This window comes from Sus scrofa, chromosome 5 (assembly GCF_054392235.1).
Source record: "Sus scrofa isolate SSC_HxYL_T2T_F1_AM1 chromosome 5, Sscrofa_HxYL_maternal_Yorkshire_Landrace_v2.0, whole genome shotgun sequence".
Lineage (NCBI taxonomy): Eukaryota > Metazoa > Chordata > Mammalia > Artiodactyla > Suidae > Sus > Sus scrofa.
In genome coordinates, this window is record NC_139387.1 from 50924081 (window position 1) to 50946181 (window position 22101).

The 22101-nt window shown below is 42.6% G+C and overlaps 1 protein-coding gene across 3 annotated transcripts in view; it reads left to right on the top strand.

Annotated features, from left to right (window-relative positions):
• The window catches only part of TMTC1 (transmembrane O-mannosyltransferase targeting cadherins 1), a 303326-nt gene that overhangs the window by 196473 nt on the left and 84752 nt on the right, over positions 1-22101 (top strand). For all 3 annotated transcript variants that reach the window (XM_021092123.2, XM_021092125.2, XM_021092124.2), the window contains exon 10: positions 14384-14551. In XM_021092123.2, the coding sequence (XP_020947782.1) occupies positions 14384-14551 (168 nt within the window). The remainder of the gene's footprint in view (positions 1-14383; positions 14552-22101) is intronic.

Sequence of the window (22101 nt, forward strand, 5' to 3'; positions counted from 1 at the left end):
ATCCTCATGGATACTGGTCGGGTTTCTAACCCACTGAGCCACAATGGGAACTCCTGAGATGATCTCTTACAAAAATATATATAAAGTGTTTTGTATTGTACATGTTCAATAAAAATTAAGTGTTGGAGTTCCCATTGTGGCTCAATGGGATAAGAACCTGACACAGAGTCCTTGAGGATGTGAATTTGATCCCTGGCCTCACTCAGTGGGTTAAAGATCCAGTGTTGCTGCCAGCTGCAGCATTGGTTGAATATGAGGCTCAGATCTGGTGTTGCTATGGCTGTGCTTTAGGCCGGCAGCTGTAGCTCCAATTTGACCCCTAGCCGAGGAACTTCCATATACTGCAGATGAGGCCCTAAAAAGAAAAAATATATATGTCAAGTGTTACTTTGCTGATACCATCTTCTTGAGGAAGCAGATACCTGCTTTGCAAAAAGAATGCCTGGCCTCTGAGAAGTTAAATATGTTGCTTGTGTGACGTAGCTATTAAGTTGCCAAGCAGTAGAATACAGATTCTTGGGATTGACAGGTCTGGTACCTTTCCAGGTTACATTGCTTCTCTTATAGTAACATTTTAGTATTCTTTTCAATTGAAAAAGAAGAAAGTCTGACTGTAAAGTACTTGCAGCTCAACTCCATTTGGAAATCAATGCTTGATATTTCCAAAAGTCCTAGCATCTGAGTCCTTAGGAGTTGGTGTTCTGGGTGCATGTGCGGTGACCTTTTCTAATCTGAATACAAGAGAACAATCTTTGAGAAAATTAAAGGCTGGAATATTAAGCAAGAGGTTAAAATTTCATTCTTACAGAAGACCCTTAAATAAACATAGAAACCTGTAATGTCATCAACCATTTGTGATGGTTGTCTTAAATAAAGTAAGAAGTTTCAGGATTTCCCATTGTGGCTCAGTGGTAACAAACCTGACTAGTATCCATGAGGACGTGGGTTGGATCCCTGGCCTTGCTCAGTGGGTTAAGGATCTTGCATTGTGGTGTAGGTCACAGACATGGCTTGAATCTGGTGTTGCTATAGGCCAGCAGCTGCAGCTCTGATTTGACCCCTAGCTTGGAAACCCCCATATGCTGTGGGTGTGGCCCTAAAAAGACCAAAAAAAAAAAGCAATAGGTTTTAGGAGTTCCTGCTGTGGCTCAGTAGGTTAAGAATGTGACATAGTCTCTGTGAGGATTTCAGGTTTGATCCCTGTACTTGCTCAGTGGATTAAGGATCTGGCATTGTCTCACGCTGTGGCATATTCACAGATGTGCCTCAGGTCTGTTGTTGCTGTAGCTGTGGCTTCAGCCTTGCAGCTGCAGCTCTGATTTGACCCTTGGCCTGGGAATTTCCATACGCTGAAGGTGTAGCCATTAAATAAATAAACAAATAAAGTAAGTAAGTAAGGGGTTTCTTTCACCCAAGTGGGTATATCCTCCAAACACTCCCAGAATCATGCCAGCTCTGGCTCTTCCTGTGCTGCCATGTCTGAAATTGTCCTTTCTCTGTCTCCATTTCTTTTCTCCAAAATAAAGTCATGCCCCTACCTATTGGGGGGAATAAACTGATCTGGATTAAAATAAAAGTTGGAAATCTAAAGAAAACATCAGTATGACCAAGTGTAGATACCTGCCTCTCAGAACTGATTTGGATTTTGCTGCATTTGGCAAACTTGATGCAGAGTCATTTGAACTCAGTTTCAGGAAACTGGTCTTCGTGAAAAAGATGATTGTCCTTTTCTCTCCAAGTTCCCCCATCTATGCCTTGGAGTGTTGATGCCCAGTCATCCTTTTCTAAGGGTTTCTCTTTCCTGCTCAGTATCTCCTGGTTTTGTATCCATATCATCACTGTGCCCAGCCAGGCTTCCTTCCTCTTCCAGAACTGTAGTCTTGGCAGATGCCAAGGCCATGTGATGGGAAGATAGAGGTGTCCTGGCCCCTAGAGATGGTCCTGGAGGCTGATGAAGAGGGTGGGTCACTAGGCCGGGTACGCAACTCTGAGCACAAACCTGAGAGTTACATTTTGGAAGCCTGGGATGGGAGGAAGCAGCAGGAGTTTTTGAAAGAGATATTGTTAGCACTCATGAACTCCAGTCTTCCTTCAAGGTCATTGTTGTAACTAGCACCACCAGGGAGCTGCCTTACTTATGGCACTGAATTCCATTGTTATCGAACATTGGGCAGCTGAGTAAGAAATCAAAACCTCCGTGGAAAAACTTCCGTGCCATGGCGTTAGAGAGTTTTTTTTTTTTTTTTTTTTTTTGGTCTTTTTGCTATTTCTTGGGCTGCTCCCGTGGCATATGGAGGTTCCCAGGCTAGGGGTCCAATCGGAGCTGTAGTCTCCGGCCTACGCCAGAGCCACAGCAACGCAGAATCCGAGCCGCGTCTGCAACCTACACCACAGCTCACGGCAACGCCGGATCGTTAACCCACTGAGCAAGGGCAGGGACCGAACCCGCAACCTCATGGTTCCTAGTCGGATTCGTTAACCACTGCGCCACGACGGGAGCTCCTAGAGAGTTTTGAATAACTTCATTGGAGCCAGTTTATCAGTGTTGACAGTTTTCATTAAAATGGGGACGTTCTCTGAAAAAGACTTTGCCCAGCAGAGGAGACTAACCGCCCCTGTCTCAGTGGATGATGGTAGACTGTCGGGTGAGGGGCTGCTGAAATCTTCCTCAGGGTTACAGTGAATGTTGCAGGTGCTGCAGAATCCATCCTTTGGAAGGTGCCAGTGCATCAGGTGATGCCCAGGGCATTTTATAAACCTGCTGACTTCCATGATGCTGAAGAATGCATCCCAGCTCCTTTATATATGTGGGACTTCTCTGCATGGCTTTCCTACCATTATTGACCTTGACAAAAAAGAACCATTTCCCCTCAGCATTGTACCCAGATGCTTAGGAAAACGTGTACAGTGTACTTGGTGGCTTTCCTGAAAACACAGATCATCATCTTCATTCTATGTTGTCTCAAAAACTTTAGCAAATGGTAGGAAAATGAAATAAAAAGCTTGGTTGGCAGGTGTTCTTCCTACTCATTAGATGTTCACATTAAGGAACTAAACCCCAGCCTTAGGATCCCATCCATGAACACCACAGAAATCTTTTCCATCCTTACTGACATCCAGGTGAGTCCCAGCAACCCCCAGGGGCTGGTTTGGCCATTTTTTATAAGAAAAGTTCAGAATGTGTTGGACCAACAGTGCGTTTTCATCCTCTGCCTTTCTGCCTAACAATGAACAACCCACTTAGATCTTCTGGCTTCTGTTCTCGTTCCATCCTCACCTAGAAAAGACCCCAAATATCACCTTCCTCTTGCTTGGCATTTTGAAATCTGGGGATAAAAGGGACAGAAATGGGTTGTCTCTTTAGCGCATCATGGCTTTAGGGTCAGAGCTTTACCACCAAAAGAAATTGGAATAATCTTTTTTTCTGGTGATAAATGCCAATTTTATGGAAGTCCTTTTTGAACAGGCAGGAGAGTTTGGGGCTTAAATCATTCTTTCACAGAAGTTTTGATCTCTTATTCTTATCTCAAGAGAAGCATATCATTTAATGGCTACTTTTTTGTATTTTATAAAAACCACATTAGAATGCTTCAAAGGACTAAAATTTCCTAGAATTGATGAAGCAGAAATAGTTATCCAGAGCTCTCAAAGTCATAGAATGTGATCAGATACCTTTTCACATGCCTGATTAAGCGTAATTTATTCACTTTAGGGCCAAAGAGCAAATTCCTAAGCTACTTTAAGAAAACATGAATGAATGGAGTGGGGAAGAGAAGAGACAGTAAATGAAGTCAGAGGCAATATTATGGATAGAACTGATCAAGAGGAGCTGAGCCCGCAGAAGAAGTTAGATAACGTGTTTGAGGGAGAAAGAAAAATTTTAAATTGTCCTACTCAGAAAGGATGCCATTTGGATTTTCTAGTTCCTAAGTGAATGGACACATCAGACATAGAAAAATGGGAAAAAAGTTGACTGGTTTCCATTTTCAATTTTGAGAAATAGCTTCAAATCACACCTGCTAATGCTAAATGGAATTGTTCATCTCACATGGGCTGCTGTTGAAATAGTACTGCAGTATTTATTTCTCGAGATGCAAAATGAGAAACGTCACCTCTAAAGGAACATTACTCTTGTTTTCTGACATCGGGGACCCCTTCTGATGCGCCACATATATGCTTCTGCAGAGTTGCTGGAAGAGAATGAGGATTATTTGAGAGTAAATCAAAGTTTTGCCAACTATTAAAATCAACAGGATTAATTTGATATCAACCAAACCTTACCTTAGCAAATCCAGGAGAAGGAAGCCTGACCTGGGGATCAACACAGCCTGGTCTGCCCTGCTCTGTCTGGCCATCCTGGGGGAATCACTTTCCTCTCTGTAAAACCTGGGTGCTGGCCTTGCACAGTAGGTCCCAAATGCCACTTAGATTTTCATGCCAGATTTGCCTATGACCAAATTGGGGGTGAAAGGAGAAAGGAAGATAGTATGATGAGTTTTTCATCAAGTTAAATCTATGCATTTAAAAAATTATGAAATTACCCATTGTGGATTTTTTGGGTTAAGAACTCAAAAGAGTGACTGTGAGGATGCAGGTTCAATTCCTTGCCAGCAACTCTGATTTGACCCTTAGCCTGGGAACTTATGTGTGCTGCAGGTGTAGCCATTAAAAAAAAAAAAATTATGAAATTCTATGTTTCCTGTATTTTTGTTATTAAAATATCCTTTCTTTTGCAAAACAATGAGTGCAGGAGGGGATATATAACCTTTCATTGGTTCCTCCACCCCCATCTAACACCCTTCCTCTTTAGACATTTTGCTGGTTTGAGAAATCTAAAAACAGCATGATCCCTAAGCTCTCCTCTTTTGTGACTTTGAATAACCTTGTGGAAAGAGTGAATTTTCTTACCTTAAGATTTGAAACACAGATTTGTCATACATTAGAATGGAACCACTTGTGTTTGCTCAGTTGCAGCACAATGGACCAGGGAGAGGAAGGGAGATGTGTCTCCTGGGGGGAGACCAGAAGAGGAGGAAGTCCAGCTGCCAGGACAGGCTCTCTGAAAGGCCAGGCAGTAGGCAAGGGGACGGTCCCGGGAGTGTTGGTATGGGGAGATCTCTGTAGAATGATGGGGTGTCTTCCTGAGCTGCAAGAACATGTGTTGCTTAGAAGTCCACATGAGCAAGCAGCAATCAGGAGCATGTGCCTGGAGGAAATAGGAGCCTCACCCTGGGGGTGGGGCAAGAGCAATGGCAGATCTACCTGTTCAAGGGGTGATGGTGCAGGCAGCTTATTAAGAGAGGTTGCAGTCCATGTGGACAGGTTCAAGAAGTCTGTGTAACACATCAAGTTGTGGGGAGAGGCTTGGAATTGTACTGAAGCCTTCTATCTCAAGTGGGGCTCAGAGCACAAGTAAGATTGCTCACGAGTCCAGTGCGTTGAGTCCCTCTGTCTTCCTACATGGGGGTTTCATAAGTTGATTAAAGTTGTTCTTCAGGATACCATGGATGGAGCTCCCATCGTGACTCAGCAGAAGAGATGCTGAGGATCCATATGGATCCATGAGGACACAGTTTTGATCCCTGGCTTTGCTCAGTGGGTTAAGGATCTGGTGTTGCCATGATATGTGATGTAGGTCAGAGACGTGACTCAGATCTGGGTTGCTGTGGCTGTGGTGTAGGCTGGCAGCTGTAGTTCTGATTAGACCCCTATCCTGGGAATTTCTATATGCCATGGGTGGAGCCCTAAAAAGACGAACAAAAAGAATATCGTGGGGTTCATAGGAAGACTTGATTCCATGTGTTCGTCTCTCTGCTCCTGCTGTGCCAGCATGAACTGTTCCATCCAGACCCTGGAAACGTAAACTCAGAAGAGGGATGAGATCTAGGAAGGTAGACCTTGTCCAGTGAGGGCTACTCTCCAGGGCAGTGCCCAGGTAGGGAGGCTCCTGGCACTACACTGGACTTGGTAGCCAATCACCAAAGTCTCATGGGGGTGAGTGCTGTGTGAAGGTCTTGACCAGGAAGGAAGCAGTAGGATTTTGCTGAAGGACTCAATTGAATGTGTTATAAAGCATAAGCTTGTTGATGACAAGTATAATGCAGAGTGATGGTGAGAATAAGTGAGTGAACTGAGGAGTAGGTCAGGGCGCTCATGGGCTGAAGATCAGTTGGCCAACCTGTTGTGCTCAGTTAGTTGTGCTTGGTCAATGGCACAAAATGAGGGTAAGTTTGAACAAGTATTTACTAGGCTGGAATCATGGCCTTAGTATCATGGAACCCTACTGGTTATAAAAGATGAATGTTTCTGTCTGAGTCCTACGTGGTTATAGCAAATGTCTTGGAAACCAGGATTTGAAAGTAAAATTTGGGGAGTGAACTTTGGATTCAGATGAGAGTAAGTGGAATCATATATGTGCAGGGTATTGTAAGCTAAGTGAGATAATTGCAAGTCATTATTTCAGTCTACCCTGTGCAGATGAGGAGACTGGGTGAATCAAAGTCAAAGGAAATCAAAGCAACCTAGTCTAGGCCTCTCCTTTCCCAGCCCCTTTTTCCTCCTCCTCTGGTTCCACAGACCTCTTTGTTTCTTTTCTAACCTCATGTGCTCAAAAGTAAACAACCCTAATAAAAACCTGAGCTCATAGACACAGAGTAACAGATTGTCGGTTGGCAGAGTCAGGGGGTAAGGGGTGGGCAAAATGGGTGAAGGGGGTCAAAAGGCACAAACTTCTAGTTATAAATTAAATAAGTCCTGGTGATGTAATGCACAGCATGGTGACTCTAGTTAATTATACTGTATTGTATGTTTGAAAGTTGCTAAGATAGTAGACCTTAGAAGTTCTTATCAGAAGAGAAAAAAAATTGTGTAACTATGTGAGGTGATGAATGTTAACTAGACTTATTGTGGTGATCAATATGCAATATATAAAAACATATCATGATGTTGTACACATGAAACTAATATAATGCGATATGTCACATATCTCAATTTTCTAAAAAGTGAACACCCTAGCATAGCAGCCTAGCATTCTGAAACACAATATTGGAGGAGGTTGTGAAATGTGCCTCTGGGGGTGGAAGAGAGACTGAAGTGTGGTTGTCAGACCAAGTGTCCTGCATGGTTGTCTATATCCTTGCCTGGAGGATGAGAGTGGATTTAAGTGTTGCTGTTTCAACCTCCCTTCCATTAAGACCTCTTGTGGTAAAGTACAATTCAAAAAGATACATGTACCCTTACGTTCATAGCAGCACTATTCACAATAGCCAAGACATGGAGACAACTTAAATGCCCACGGACAGATGATTGGATTAGGATGTGGTACATATACACAATGGAATACTACTCAGCCATAAAAATGAACTACATAATGCCATTGGCAGCAACATAGATGCAACTAGAGATTCCCATACTAAGTGATATAACTCAGAAAGAGAAAGACAAATACCATATGGTATCACTTATGTGGAATCTAAAATATGGCACAAATGAACCTATCTACAAAACAGAAACCGACTCACAGAGAGAACAGATTTGTTGTTGCCAAGGGGAAGGGGGGAGGGAGTGGATGCAGACTCTTGCATTTAGAATGGGTAAGCAATGAGGTCCTACTGTACAGCACAGGAAACTATATCCAGGCTTTTGGGATAGACCATGACAGAAGATAGTATAAAAAAGGGAATGTATATATATGTATGACTAGATCAGTTTGTTGTACAGCAGAAATTGGCACAACATGGTAAGTCACCTGTAATTTTAAAGAATAGGGAAAAAAGACCTCCTTACAGTACTAATGAATCTATTTCTTTCTTCTCTTGGATTCTGCGCGAGGAAATACATCTCAAACTAGGGACTTCTTATCAAATTTTAGTAATCTTACAGTATCCTTACCCCCTCTATTAGAAACCGATTGGTTTGCCCTCCTGAGAATTGGGATGACCATTTCTTTGTGTTTTCTCATAATCCCCAGAACAATAGATACATCATTAGAGAGTAATGTGGAAAATTAAAGAACACTGGACCCGTGACACAGCCTATGTAGTCAGATCTGCATTCACACAGGGACTAGACGAGGGACAGAACCAATGGGTGGATGATCCCTCATGCCTTTGCTACAAAGTGAAGATGCTCGACTCTAGAATATGGTGATTTATGGAAGGAGAGATGGCAGAATTCAGAACTACAGCTGCTGGCCTATGCCACAGCAACGTGTGATCCAAGTCGCATCTGCGATCTACACCACAGCTCACAGCTCGGGAAAAGCTGGATCCCCGATCCACTGAGTGAGGCCAAGGATTGAACCCATGTCCTCAAGGATACTAGTTAGATTCGTTTCTGCTATGCCACAATGGGAACTCCTATATCATGAATTCTGATCAGTGTAAAATTATTTCCTTTTACCAACTAAGACAAATAAGAATGGGGACACATACATAATTTGCCATCAAACCAGCAAGTGGCAGAATTGGGATGAAAATGGGTTTTTTTTTTTTTTTTTTAGATCCAGAGCTCTGCCTTCCTACGGGAAAGGGTGAACTAGTGGGTTGAGAGGAAGCATCTCAACTTCAAAGAGGTAAAAGAGAATTAGGCAGGTTCTCAGAAGGTGAAAGCAAAGGCATTTTTTTTCTCTCAGTTGTTCCATAGATATGCCGAGAAAAGAAGAGGACAAATCTCTTCGTGGAGAAGTAAATATAAAGAAGCTTTTCACACCTGGCCCAGCAGCACCCCGAGGATGGGGATCTAAGGAAATGCACGAGAGGTGCCTTTTTCCTGGAGTATGAATAAATGCTCACATCCAGATACATTCAGTCTTTTTGGAAATTTCCTCATCTATCAAATGTTGGATAGAAAAATGGGGACACTATTAAGTCTGGGTTCACAGATGCTGGAAGCTTCCAGGTTCAATCTGATATAAGGAGCCGCCATTGGCTCCCTGGTGCTTCCAGTGTGGTAGCATCAAGCAGCTGTTTTAGGTTCTGGGTTCCAGGGCTTTATTGTTTAAACATTTTGGGTCAACCTTCATGAGACCAGAATAAGATCTTAAGGTCAGATAACTTTCCAGGTAGGGATTCAGCAGAGCAGAATGAAGTTAATTAGAGATAGGTTTCCTTTAAACTATCTAAAGTTAGCAATTTTCTAGAATAATAAAATAGGAAGAGGGAGTTGTTTTGGCTCAACAGGTTAAGGACCCAACATTGTGAGGAGGCGGGTTCAATCCCTGGCCTCACTCAGTGGGTTAAGGATCTGGCCTTGTTGCAAGCTACAGCATAGGTGGACGGTGTGGCTCAGATCCTGTGTTGCCATGGCTGTGGAGTAGGATGCTGCTGCAGCTTTTGATTCAACCTCTAGCCCTGGAACTTCCGTATTCCAAAGGTGCAGCCATAAAAAAAGGAACAATGTGTCATTAATGCTATTTATGGAAACTCTCAGTGGGTTGTCTAAGTTTATTAAGTTAAAAGGTTAGATTTCAGTTCTACTTAAGAGCAGAAAGATTCTCTTTGCTGCATGTAATTAAACAAAAAATGAAGTCATAGCAGATGTTGTAAAATGCTTGTCTCAAAGGTGGACAATGGTCATCTTTCCAGGATGATGTAAATAAGAAGGGGAAGTGTTGTTCTTTTATCATTTAACAGCTTCTGCCAAGGTTTTGAAAGTGCATCTGTACTGCTTAAAGGATGATGAATTGCTCATGAAATTCCCAAACAATAGGTTTAAACATTTTAATTCTAATTCAAAAGCACAAGCATTGTTCATTCCCATTTCCTATTAAATTCCCTTTGGAGATGCATCATGAAAGTGTAAGGGAGAGATGCAAATTCCTTTAGTTATGATAAGCACTGCAAGCTGAACAGCTTGTCAATAAAATCACATTCATGATTGGAGCTAACTGCGCACCATGAAGGAGAGACCATCTCTGTGTGGGAGAAATTAGCGGCTTTCTTTGGGAGAGTAGTGGTGCTTCTCTAGGCTACTTGAAAATGCGTCTCAGTACTGAGCTAAGCCATTCTTGGTTCTATGGGTTCTTATGCTGTCAAGTGTGGCAGTCTCTGGTCAGAGCCCAGATTTTCCTTAACGAGACCAAACTGGAGTCTGATTTCATCTCCTTGGGGGTCAGAAAAGTTATGTAGTTTCTCCTTTGCTTGATGTCCCACTTTCAGAATGAGGACACACCCTGCCAGAGGAACAGTAAGAAAGCAGTTCTGCCTGCTGTGGCTGAGATCTATAGTAAAGCAGATGTTGAACGATGATGACATGTCATAATAGAGAGGCGTCTTAATCTCTGATAATGTGTGCAAGTTTCTAAGAATGTGATATTCACCAAGAAATTTGCAAGCCTAAATGGAGATTATTTTATATGGCTTAACATTTCTTTAAACCATATGTCTATATAAGGACTTTTGAAAAAAGAAATGATCCCATTGCTTGATCCCAAAGCCTGTGCTGAGTGCAAAGAAAGGTAGTCTCCTTTGCTTTGGCTTCAGAGGGTTCAACAGCTATGGCTTGGGAGTGGAATCTGGCCCACCGCCTGTTTTTATAAATACATTTCACTGGAACACAGCCACGTCTATTCTTTACATAAGTGTCGATGGCTGCTTTCCTGCTGCAAAGATGGACTTGAGTAGGAGGGACAGGAGCTGTATGGCCTGAAATAATTTACTCTCTGGCCCCTTACAGAAAAAGTTTGCCAACTCTTGAATTAATTATAGCATAGTGTAAGGGCTGCAAGTCTTCTGTGTCTATTCCTAGTTTTTGGAACTGTGGGCAAGTTAAGTCCTCTAAGCTTTAGTTTCCTCATTTATGAAATGGAAGATACTGAGGATTAAGTTTTTAATGTGGATGATAAATTTAAATCCTGTACTATCCTTGTTCCAGTCCCTACAAATATTGTGGACTCGCCCATATAAGCCTCCTAACAGCACCCCACACATAGGAAACACTCAATAAATATATAAGCATATAAAATTATAAACATATAGGAGTTGCCGTCATGGCACAGTGGAAACAAATCCGCCTAGGAACCATGAGGTTGAGGGTTCAATCCCTGGCCTTGCTCAATGGGTTAAGGATCTGGCGTTGCTCTGAGCTGTGGTGTAGGTCGAGACCAACGTGGCTCAGATCCCACGTTGCTATGGCTGTGGTGTAGCCTGATGGCTACAGCTCCGATTAGACCCCCAGCCTGGGAACCTCCATATGCCATGGGTGCAGCCCTAAAAAAAAAAAAGAAAGAAATAAAATTATAAATGTATAAAATAACCAATTACTTTAGTTGCTATTATTCGTTATCCTTGTCTTAGGCCCCTTGGCGGCTGTTGCTCTGGAGTTGTTAGAATCCCAGAGGTTTCCTTCCCCACAGCTCTGGCAGATGGCAGCTCTGTTTCCTACCAGGAGACAGTAAACGATCATTGAGATTTCATGAATGGAGTGCCTGGGAAGGAAGTAGGTGAAGCTGTGGGATTAGGTGTGAGGAACACAGGAACCAGCTAGTCAAATCAAAACCCATTGTGTCAGGACAGCAGATGGAATGTGGGCTCTAGAATCTGGAATTCCTGGGTTTTTGTCTTTGCTCTACTGTGCACAAGCTATGTGACTAAATTTAGCAAATCCGTTCACTCTTCTTCAGTGTCTTCATGAGTTCACTGCTACTAATAGTGACCCCCATGGATGTGATGGTGAACTGAGCTCCTGTAGGGAATGTGCTTGGCATGTAAGATGTGCTGGATAAAAGTTTGTCATCAGTGATGCTACTTTTTGTTTTGTTTTGTTTGCCCATGCCTGAGGCATGTGGAAGTTCCTGGACTAGGGATTGAACCTGCGCCACAGCAGTGACCTGAGCTGCAGCAGTGACAGTGCCAAGTCCTTAACCTGTTGAACCCAGAGGAACGCCCAGTGATGCTGCTGTATGAAGGCAGGGCAAGAATAGAGCTGGCCTTGCGGACGTGGGTGCCTGCAGGGCACACCCCCTGCATTTCACCACATTTTTCTACTTTTCAGTGAAGCCTTCTCTGACCACTCATATGAAATGCTCACCTTCCTCCCCATCCTGGATGCTCTCCTTCTCTTTCCTGCTTAATTTTTCTCCACCTAATATGTAATACTCTATGTGACCTACTCTGGGTTTTACTTGCTTATGGCTGTTTTCCCATCCCTGTGAGTTCCAGAATAGGAATGTCTATTTTGTCCACTGCTATGTTCTTGGTGCCTGGAATAGGGGCACCTCATTTGTGTTCTTTTGTTTTTTGTTTTGGCTGCACCTGCAGCATGCAGAAGTTCCCAGGCCGGGGATTGAACCCAAACCACAGCAGTGACAATGCCAGATCCTTAACCCGCTGCACCACCAGGGAACTCCCCAATCTGTATTTTACTCATAATCGTGTCTATAGTGTCCGGCATACTGCCATTCACATGCTAGAGAGAGAACAAATAAATAATTGAACAAGTAAGTGAGCTATATTAATTTGGGGCTTCTTATAGCATTAGTGTCTGACCAATGTAGGGTTTCTCTACACAAACTTGCTTCATTGTCAAAATGTTCTGTAATAATTTGTTTTATCATCTTTGGAAAAAAGTGAGTTTTGACTAAAATGCACACAGAAACGAGGAGTCCAAACTATATGTTTTTCTGAGGCCAGTTGGCAGGCAAGAAACATCTCTACAGATTCATGTGAGGGACCACTTTCCATCCACCAAGACAGAGGCTTTTATTTTTTATTTTTTTGCTTTTTGGGGCTGCTCCTGTGGCATAGGGAGGTTCCCAGGCTAGAGGTCAAATCAGAGCTAGAGCTGACAGCCTGCACGACAGCGACGCAGGATCCGAGCCACGTCTGCGACCTACACTACAGCTCACAGCAACGCCGGATCCCTGACCCACTGAGTGAGGCCAGGGATCAAACACACATCCTCATGGATACGAGTGAAATTTGTTTCCGCTGCACCACAACGGGAACTCCCACCAAAGACTTTTAGAGACGTGATGTCACCGTGCCAAAGCCCCACTCAGATAACATGAAAGATTCTTGATGTCTGTTGAGAAAGCTGGTCCAGAATCAGCAAGAGAATCACATCAATGCAGCTTGTCTGTGATGAACTCCAAGTGGTGAGGCTCAGACTTTGGCCTGTGGGTGGATTTTCCTTCTGCGTAAGGACTTTGGCCAAAGTAGGGACATACCAGGTGGCACATTTCTGGAAACAGAGATCACTGGCCCTTGCTGACGAGCATCTCTCTCGGAATTTGAGAATCCTCTGAGGACTGTGTCTCACAGAGCTTCAGGGTCCAAATTTGAACACATGGTGCCAATAGGTTATACAATGTCAGGAATCTGAGGGAGCTGGGATCTGAGGGTGCAGTCAGGACCCAAGAGAATACATGACAGACTTTTCTTGATGCCTAAATTGCTGAAACCCAGGGCAATAAGATTCTACAAGATGAACCTGTTCTCCACACTCGTGCCAGAGAACTAGTGGAGATACTAGTGGAGTCCCTTCAAGCATGGCATGGAAATGCAGAGGGGTTATGTTTGTCTATAAAGCTTTGTTTGAAAGTTAGGTGCATAGGATGACACCAGTCAGAAGGGCCATCATTAGAAAGTCTACAAGTAGCAAATGCTGGAGAGGGTATGGAGAAGAGAGAAACCTCCTAAAATCTTGGGAGTGTAAATTGGTACAACCACTATGGAAAACAGTATGGAGGTACCTCAGAAAACTAAATAGAGAACTACCACATGACCCGGCAATCCTGGGCATATATCTAGACAAAACTTCATTGAAAAAGATACATGTACCCCTATGTTCGTTGCGGCACTATAGCCAAGACATGGAAACAACGTAAATGTCCATATACATTATGGAACGCTACTCAGCCATAAAAAAGAACAAAATAATGCCTTTTGAAGCAACATGGATGGAACTAGAGATTCTCATACTAATTGAAGTGAGTCAGAAACAGAAACACAAATACTGTATGATATCACTTATATGTGGAATCTAAAATATGGCGCAAATGAAACAGACTCACAGACATAGAGAATAGACTTGTGATTGCCAAGGGGGGGGGGGGAGGAGGGAGGAGGGAGTGGGATGCACTGGGAGTTTGGGAGTAGGAGATGCAAACTATTTACATTTAGAATGGATAAGCAATGAGGTCCTACTGTATAGCACAGAGAACTATATCCAATCTCTTGGGACAGAACATGATGAAAGATCGTATGAGAAAAAGAATATATAAATAGGTATGCCTGGGTCACTAGGCTGTACAGCAGAAATTGACACAACGGTGTAAATCAACTATACTTTAAAAAAAGAAATAAAGTTACTTGCTTGGGATGGAATGCTCAGGAGTGTCCTTCACACCCCCAAGGTCACCCTGCGTCTCCACTCTGTTTTCCAGCATGGGCTACTGCATCCTTTTCGTGCACGGACTGAGCAAGCTCTGCACGTGGCTGAATCGCTGTGGGGCCACCACCCTGAGTGTGTCCACCGTACTGCTGCTCTTGCTTTTCTCTTGGAAAACCGTGAAACAGAATGAAATCTGGCTGTCGAGAGAGTCCCTATTCAGGTATGACTAGACGGATAAAAGTGCATGTCTTCCCATTTATTTCACGTATCCATATGTTCCCCAGCAAATGAGGTCATGTGGGCCTGGCAATATTTATGAACCCATTAACATTTTTTAGTCAAGTTTTAAATGGAAGGTGTAATGTTATTTGGGGTTTTAACATTAGTTTTTTTTTTTTTTTTTTTTTTTTACATAGGATTAAACATTTTACAGGATGAAATGTTTGTGAATTAATGAAAATAAGGCTCCTGGGAAGGTTTGGGGGGTGCTAAATTGAGGTAAAAACTATCTTGGTGAGCTGGGCGGTAAAATCAGCCATAAACAAAATGAATCAATAAGTCTGATTTCATCGTTCAGACAAGAGAATGGGAAAAGTGAGTGCACAGCAAGAAGGAAGAGAAATGCAGTACATTTTCTTGAGAATATTCAAGGATGTTAATGTTCTGTAATTGTGATCTATGATCTAGTTGCTTTATGTTGAACATTAATTGTGAACAAGGAAGTGAAAGACGTTTTTATCTCCGGATAGGTTTTTATGTAGTATTGAAGCTGTTTCTGAATATAACGATGTCAATTTAGAGCCCTAAACATCATAAACTATAAATATTCTTTGAGTTGCTCTTCGTGCTGTGTTTCTTTTGTCTCACTAATGCCACAGCCCTGGTGGCCTTCACCTGGGTTCTCTGGCTCGGCATCTCCTGGTCACCCACCCACCTTTTCCTATAATGGAAAGGAATCTGAAAAAAATAGATTTATTTCTTAGTCTCCCAGGCGTCCCCAGTCTTTTCTGCCTTTGTCCTTGCTTATGACCCAGTGGGCCAGTTTTGTCAGTGTGGTTTCTATTTGGTTCCCTGATCAACTGGTCCCCAGTGCTTATTCTTTGGAGGCAGACAACTGAAACAGAGTTGGGATCACTTTTCAAAAGGAGAAGATGTGGGAGGAACATAGGAAAGCACAGGGTTTTGGGGAGCAGGAGAGGAGCTGGCCGATACCAGACATGAAATAGGTGTGTCTGTCTTGAGAGCACCTGCTCTGCAGGGCACCGAACGGAGGACTAAATGTACCCCAGTTTTCTCTCTCTTCACATCACCATCCTGAGAAAACAAAGTCCTCTGACAGAGCCTGAGCTTAGGTAACATGCCTTCCTTTTGTCCCCATCTGGGTACTGATGACAGAACTGGCCAAAGAAACTCCTCTGAGTTCCATCAGGGAAATTAGGGCAGGCAGAGCCCCTGGGGCTTCCACTGAGATGTCACAGCCTAAGGGAATCACCCCTGGGAAACCCAAGCACCGGAAGAGGGCACAGACTTGGGCTGTTAGGAATGAATGAATGAATGAGTGCATGAATGAACAAATAAGACCAAGGTTCACTGCACTCTGCTACTATTTTAAAACAATATATCCGATTTTGCTATTTGGCAGTTTAACTTTTTTTTTTTTTTTAATCTTTTGTCTTTTGCCTTTTGAGGACCACAACCATGGCATATGGAGGTTCCCAGGCTACAGGTTGAAACAGAGCTATAGCTGCCAACCTACGCCACAGCCACAGCAACACAGGATCCAACTGTGTCTGAGAGCCACACCACAGCTCATTGCAATGCCACATTCTTAACCTACTGAGCAAGGCCAGGGATCAGACCCGCATCCTCATAGTTCCTAGTTAGGTGGTTCCTTAACCCCTGACCATGATGGGAACTCCCAGCAATTTAACTTTTTTTAATAGAAAAAAATGTAGTCTGGCATGCACATCTCATTAGTTTATTATTATTATCATTATTATTTATTTATTGTTATCATCATCATTGTGACCATCATTACTTCGGTAGGTACCGCAGGGACATGTTGCTCTGTAGATTTTTTTTCTATGAATTGTTTTTCACTTCTAAGCTTCTGATACTATTCCGTCCCTGTCATTACCCCGCTGCTTGCAGCCCAAAGTGAAGTTCTCACAGACCGCAATGGACCTGTTCCCTTTTCCTGTCCAATGCTGAGGTCATTCTGTAAACACAGAGGCATGGAAGTTCAGTAATATAACTTCCTTCTGGTCTCTGTTGGCTTAATTCATTTTTTCCCTTCACTTTCAATAGTCAGTGCTCTTATGAGAAATTTTTACATGATTCTGCCCTGTGTTAAATGCTTACCTTGAATAAAGGTGTTGAGTGGCTATGTCTTCTAAAGATGTTTACTGCTTAGTCAGAGAAACTCTGGGGATGGTTTTTGACAGACAGTGATTTATCTCAAGGATAACAAGTTAGTGCTAAACGCTATACAGCTGATGCCAGCAATTTTTTTTTTTTAAAGGAAAACTAAAACAAAAAGCTTATTGACCTTGCATGCAGAGGCTCCTGGGGTTTTTTTAGATGGAAGCATGTAGAAAGTGTACAGTTGATTACTAAAACACAACCATTCCACATGTGTGCGTAAAGAGACTTTGTGTCCTAAGAAACCTTTGATGTTCAAAGGGAATTTTGTGTAAGGTGCAAATTAAAACTATCAATAGTTTTTAGAAAACTTTATCATAATTTATGTCTTGAGAAAACGTTTAAGAATCTGAGACCTTAAGAATATTCCTTTTCCATCCTGACCAGATGTTTATATGTTCTCGTATATCCTTAGTCGAAAATGTGTCCAAAATCGATGAGGCAAAATAGGATTAGTGGCTGGTGTGGGATCTGTAGGTTAGACCTTCCGGCTCTATGCCAGGTTCCCCATTTAATAGCTGTGTGATCGTGGGCGAGTTACTTCACCACCCGCCTCCTTAGTTTCTTTATTTTATGATTTAGGGATTTGGGATTAACACATACACACTGCTACATATAAAGTCGATGGAGTTCTTTTATGGCATAACAAGGTGAGGATCTGGCCTCGTCCCTGCAGTAGCTGGGTCACTGCTGTAGTGTGGGTTTAATCCCTGGCCTGGGAACTTTGACATGCCAAAGGCACAACCAAAAACAAAAAAGGATAACCAACAAGGACCAACTCTATAGCCCAGGGAACTATATTCAACATCTTGTTAGAACCTATAATGGAAAAGAATCTGAAAAAAATAGATTTATATGTATATGTATAAATACATATGTAAAATAGATTTATGGAGATATATACACACACACACACATATATACATGAATCACTGTTGTTCACCTGAAACTAATAGATCATTGTAAGTCAACTATATGTTGATTAAAAAATAAATTTAAATAAATAAATAAAATTTTAAACAAATTTTAAAGAACAGTGTTTATCTTGTGGGTATACTAGAAGGATAAAGGAATATGTAAAAGATGCATAGGACAGTATGATAAGCACTGTGTAAAGGTTTTAAATTACTGCTCTGCATTGTTTTCTAGGATATGAGAGAGAAGTGGGGGTAGATTGTAGAGGATCTGAAAGTCTGGACGGGAGTCAGACCCATGAACGTTTTAATATAATGTAGCTGGTGGTAGGTAGACTGAAGCAAGAACAGGACAGGCAGGCAGGTGACTAGGACCAACCAAGCCTTCAAGGACTGTTCTCTGAGAAGGATGAGGAAAACCTAAATAGTCATAATGGCCAAAACCAAGAGCTGGCCAGCTGAGTAAGAGAAAGGTACAGTAGTTCTAGATAAGGCGATGTCCTTGGCAGAGGTCCTGTTTCTGTGTTCTTCTCTGTTCCAAACAAAAAACCCAATGACCATCCTAAGCTATGGTCTCATGAGGGCCTGTCTAATTAGGGGGAGCTGTGTTGCTTGGCAACACTATGAACAGCATTGCAGATTATTTTATGACACACCTTTGTGTTAGAGAAAATCCAAATTTCAGGCAAGTTCCAGTGTTTCCAGCTGAGGTCTCCTCTCACAGAAAAAGAACCCACTGAGTGATGTGTTTTTAGGAGATACAGACAGAAGTTCCCCTCACGGCTTTGCACTCTGTTGGCAAAGTCCTCATGTCCAAAAGCAAAGGAACCTACGAGAGAGTAGGGTATTTAAGTCAAAATAGCCGTGGAAAGGAAGAGTCAGGAGTTGAACCCAAATTTAACCCAAGAATACATACACTTCACCACACCTATTTTTTGCTTTCTGTTTTCTCACTTAAGCTGAGCCCAGTTGAAACAGAGGGAGACAAAGATGGAGACAAAGTGAAAGGTGTTCATAATCATAGCTCAAGGTGCATTGTTTTTAATTCTTAGAACAAGAGATTATTGCAATAGTTAACCTGAGGAAGGGGTAACAACTCCAACTGGGCTAGTTGACAGCCCAGACTCTTGTATGTATTTGCAGTAAATATTACCAAAATAATATAATTTGGTGAACACCCCCTCCCCTCACTGCCCATCAAATTTTCAAAATACCTGGAAAGACAGAGACAGCATATTTTCTTTTTCATCTGTTTTGGCATCTCTTAGAATCTCATTCATGAACTATTTAAGTGACCTGTAGACCCAATTAAAAATTTATGGCCTGGATTCCCCTCCCCTATGTAGGAAACACATTTCTCTTTCCTCCTCTCTGAACTGCTGAGCCAGAGAGATAAGCAGAACTCCCAAGGCAGAGAACATAAACCAAGGGATGGCACATTCCTTTGTAAAGGCCAGATCATAAATATTTGAGGCTTGGTGGGTCATACAGACTGTTTTGCAGCGACTCAACTGTGCTGTTGTCTTAGGAAAGAGGCTGAAGACACCTATGTAAAGAGGTAAATATCTTGATATGTCTGTAGCCCACTAGGCAGTAGTTTACCAGCAATATAGACACTGTAACAGTCAAATTCTAATGTTTCTAGATCTCCTGGTACCTTTTTGGTTTAGCATTAATGTTGACCAATTTCAGGAATGAATCTATCTATTGGTCTTGGTTGAAATTTCTGCTCAACTACTCACTCAGTCTGTAACCTTAGAAAATGGTCTTAATCTCTCTGAGCTTCTGTTTCCTCATCTACAATATGGGAGGTACAGTGATACTGCCCATCTGATAGGTTATTGAAGGATGAAAGGAGATATGCCATGGAAATGGATGCTTTGCTTAGCACTTGTTTCAGAATAAGCTTTCTGGGGGTTCCTGTCGTGGCTCAGCAGGTTAAGGACCCAAGGTTGTCCCCCTGAGGATGCGGGTTCAATCCCTGGCCTTGCTCAGTGGGTTAAGGATTTGGCACTGCCACAGGCTGTGGTGTAGGTCACAGCTGCATCTCTGATTTGACCTCTGGCCCAGGAACTCTTCCATATGCTGCAAGTGCAGTCTTAAAAATAAATAAGTAATTAAAAAAAAAAAAAAAAAAGGGAATGAGCCTCTGTAAGTACTGGCCATCCTGAGTGTGCTTTTGGTTAAATAGGGTCACAGTTTGGGATAACCACGCATTCTTCTTACTTTCCTTTCCTATTAACCTCAGGCTAAACACGACTCTTTTTTTTTTTTTTTAATGTCTGTTTTCTAAGAGGAATTTAGGGATTGTCCCCCTGGCCTGTTGCTTCAGTAATGCCAGGCTTGTAGAGATGTCTGATAGATGTGTCTTGATATCTCTGTTATTTTTCAGGTCTCTTGCAAATGAGAGATGTGAGGGAGAAGTGCAAAGTGCATGAATTAAGATCCTGAGTGGAAAGGGAGGCTATTGTCTTCCTATGGCCACACCTGTGGCATATAGAGAAGTTCCCAGGCTAGGGTTTGAGTCAGAGCTCAGCTTCAGGCTTGCTCCACAGCCACAGCAATGCTGGATCTGAGCCACATCTGCGACCTACCCCACAGCTCACAGCAACACCAGATTCTTAACCCACTGAGGGAGGCCAGGGATCAAACCCGCATCATCATGGGGGACTATGTTGGGTTCTTAACCCACTGAGCAACAATGGAAACTCTGAGAAAGGGAGACTTTTATTCATAATCATTGTTGTTATTATTAATTGGGTTTGGGATATGCCCCCATAACTTATGAATCCCACATTTCCTTGTGGAATAAATAGATGTGGAGCTGCACGTTCCCACTAAGACAGCTGGGCTCCTAAATCCCAGCTTCCTGAAAGCAAACTGAGGAATCTGGCCTGTGGAACAGGAGCAACCTGGTCAGCTGGCACCACGTGGAAAGTTTTACCTTTGGCCAGTTGTTTATCTTCCTTTTTTTTACAAGCTGTTCATTGCAAAATGAGAGACTGGAAAAACAGAGCAGAAACATTTCATAGAATGTAAAGGTCAAAAACAATGCGACAAAAACAGTGTGTTCTTAGGGACTTGAGTGACTCCACCCACATCTGCTTGCCTGTTAGAGGTATCATTACTTCCTCTTGTCATCACTGAAAATACCCTGGTCTCAACAAGGTCACGTTTCCACGGGCTGAACTGTCTATTTCTCGGGTGAAACCCAGCTAATCACGCAGAGGGAAGGATCAATTCCATTAAGTATGCCAGCTATATCCATACTGAAATCAAAGTAGTCTTTCAAATCTGCCTGCACCATGCACTGTTTAGTTCTGGACAGAAAAATCAGACATTTTCTTCTACAGAAATTGGATTTTTTTTTTTTTTAAAGCCGCAGCTATTGCTCTGACCTTGGTTCCGCTCCTGTGCCCCTGTGTGTTGTGGACAATGCCCATTTGAAGTGTTGTATTAAAATTCTAGCTTTATGTGTCAGCGGGTGAGCCTCGCCATAGGGTAATTGAAGGAGATAGATGGTTTCACTGGAACACCTGAATGACAGTGTTGGTAAATCTTTTGTCTTGGGTCAGTCAGTTTCCAGTGAGAAGACTCCTCTAGTCTCCTCCCTGGAGTCCAGCCCTGGCTGCCAGTATTCAGAGCTTTTACACAGGTACAGTGAGGGTTGAAAGATTCCATTGTTCAGAATACCTACTTTCATCTTGGACCTCTGCACCTGTTGTTCCTGAGTCCAGGATCTCTCTGATTTAGCTTTTCTAGAGCGTAAGGCTCCTGCTGTTCGCTGGCATGAGGAAAGAATAGTGAAAAAAGTCACCTGAATTCATGCTGGGATAGAGGGTCTGGAGTCTACCTGCTCTTGATACAGATTTATGAACAGTCCATCTGTTTCCAGCCCCACTCCCCACACAGCAAACATTCTAGCTCCTGCTGTGTGCATTTGACATCGCAGAAGCAGCTCTGTGTAAGTTGGAGTCTGCTCCTTTGAGATGATGGTGCCCTTGGGTTGGTCACCAGCTTCCCACACTCCCTGTAAGTTTTCTCCTATGGCGAGTTCCTCAAGCACCCAGCTAGTGGATTTTAAGTGGGGCAATCTTTGCTCATCCCAAGGGGCTGAGTTTGTTTGTTTTTTTTCCTTTGCACATGTGTTTCTTTTTTAATTACCAATAGTTCTCTTATTGGTTTATAACATCGAGGGACTGTTATTTTAACAAAAGTTCGACAAAGGTTATAATAGCCTGACATATTTCCCGAACAGGTTGAAAGCTTCATATGGCATTCCTCTAGTAATCTTATCTTTAAATTAAATATTACATGAAAATATGTCAACCTAAAAAAAGTAGTGTGTTTCAAGTACAGTGGCCCAGAGACTAGGTGATTATCCTTTGTCCTTCCCCTCTCTCTCATTCCCTCCCAAAGTTCCAGAGTTTTCTTT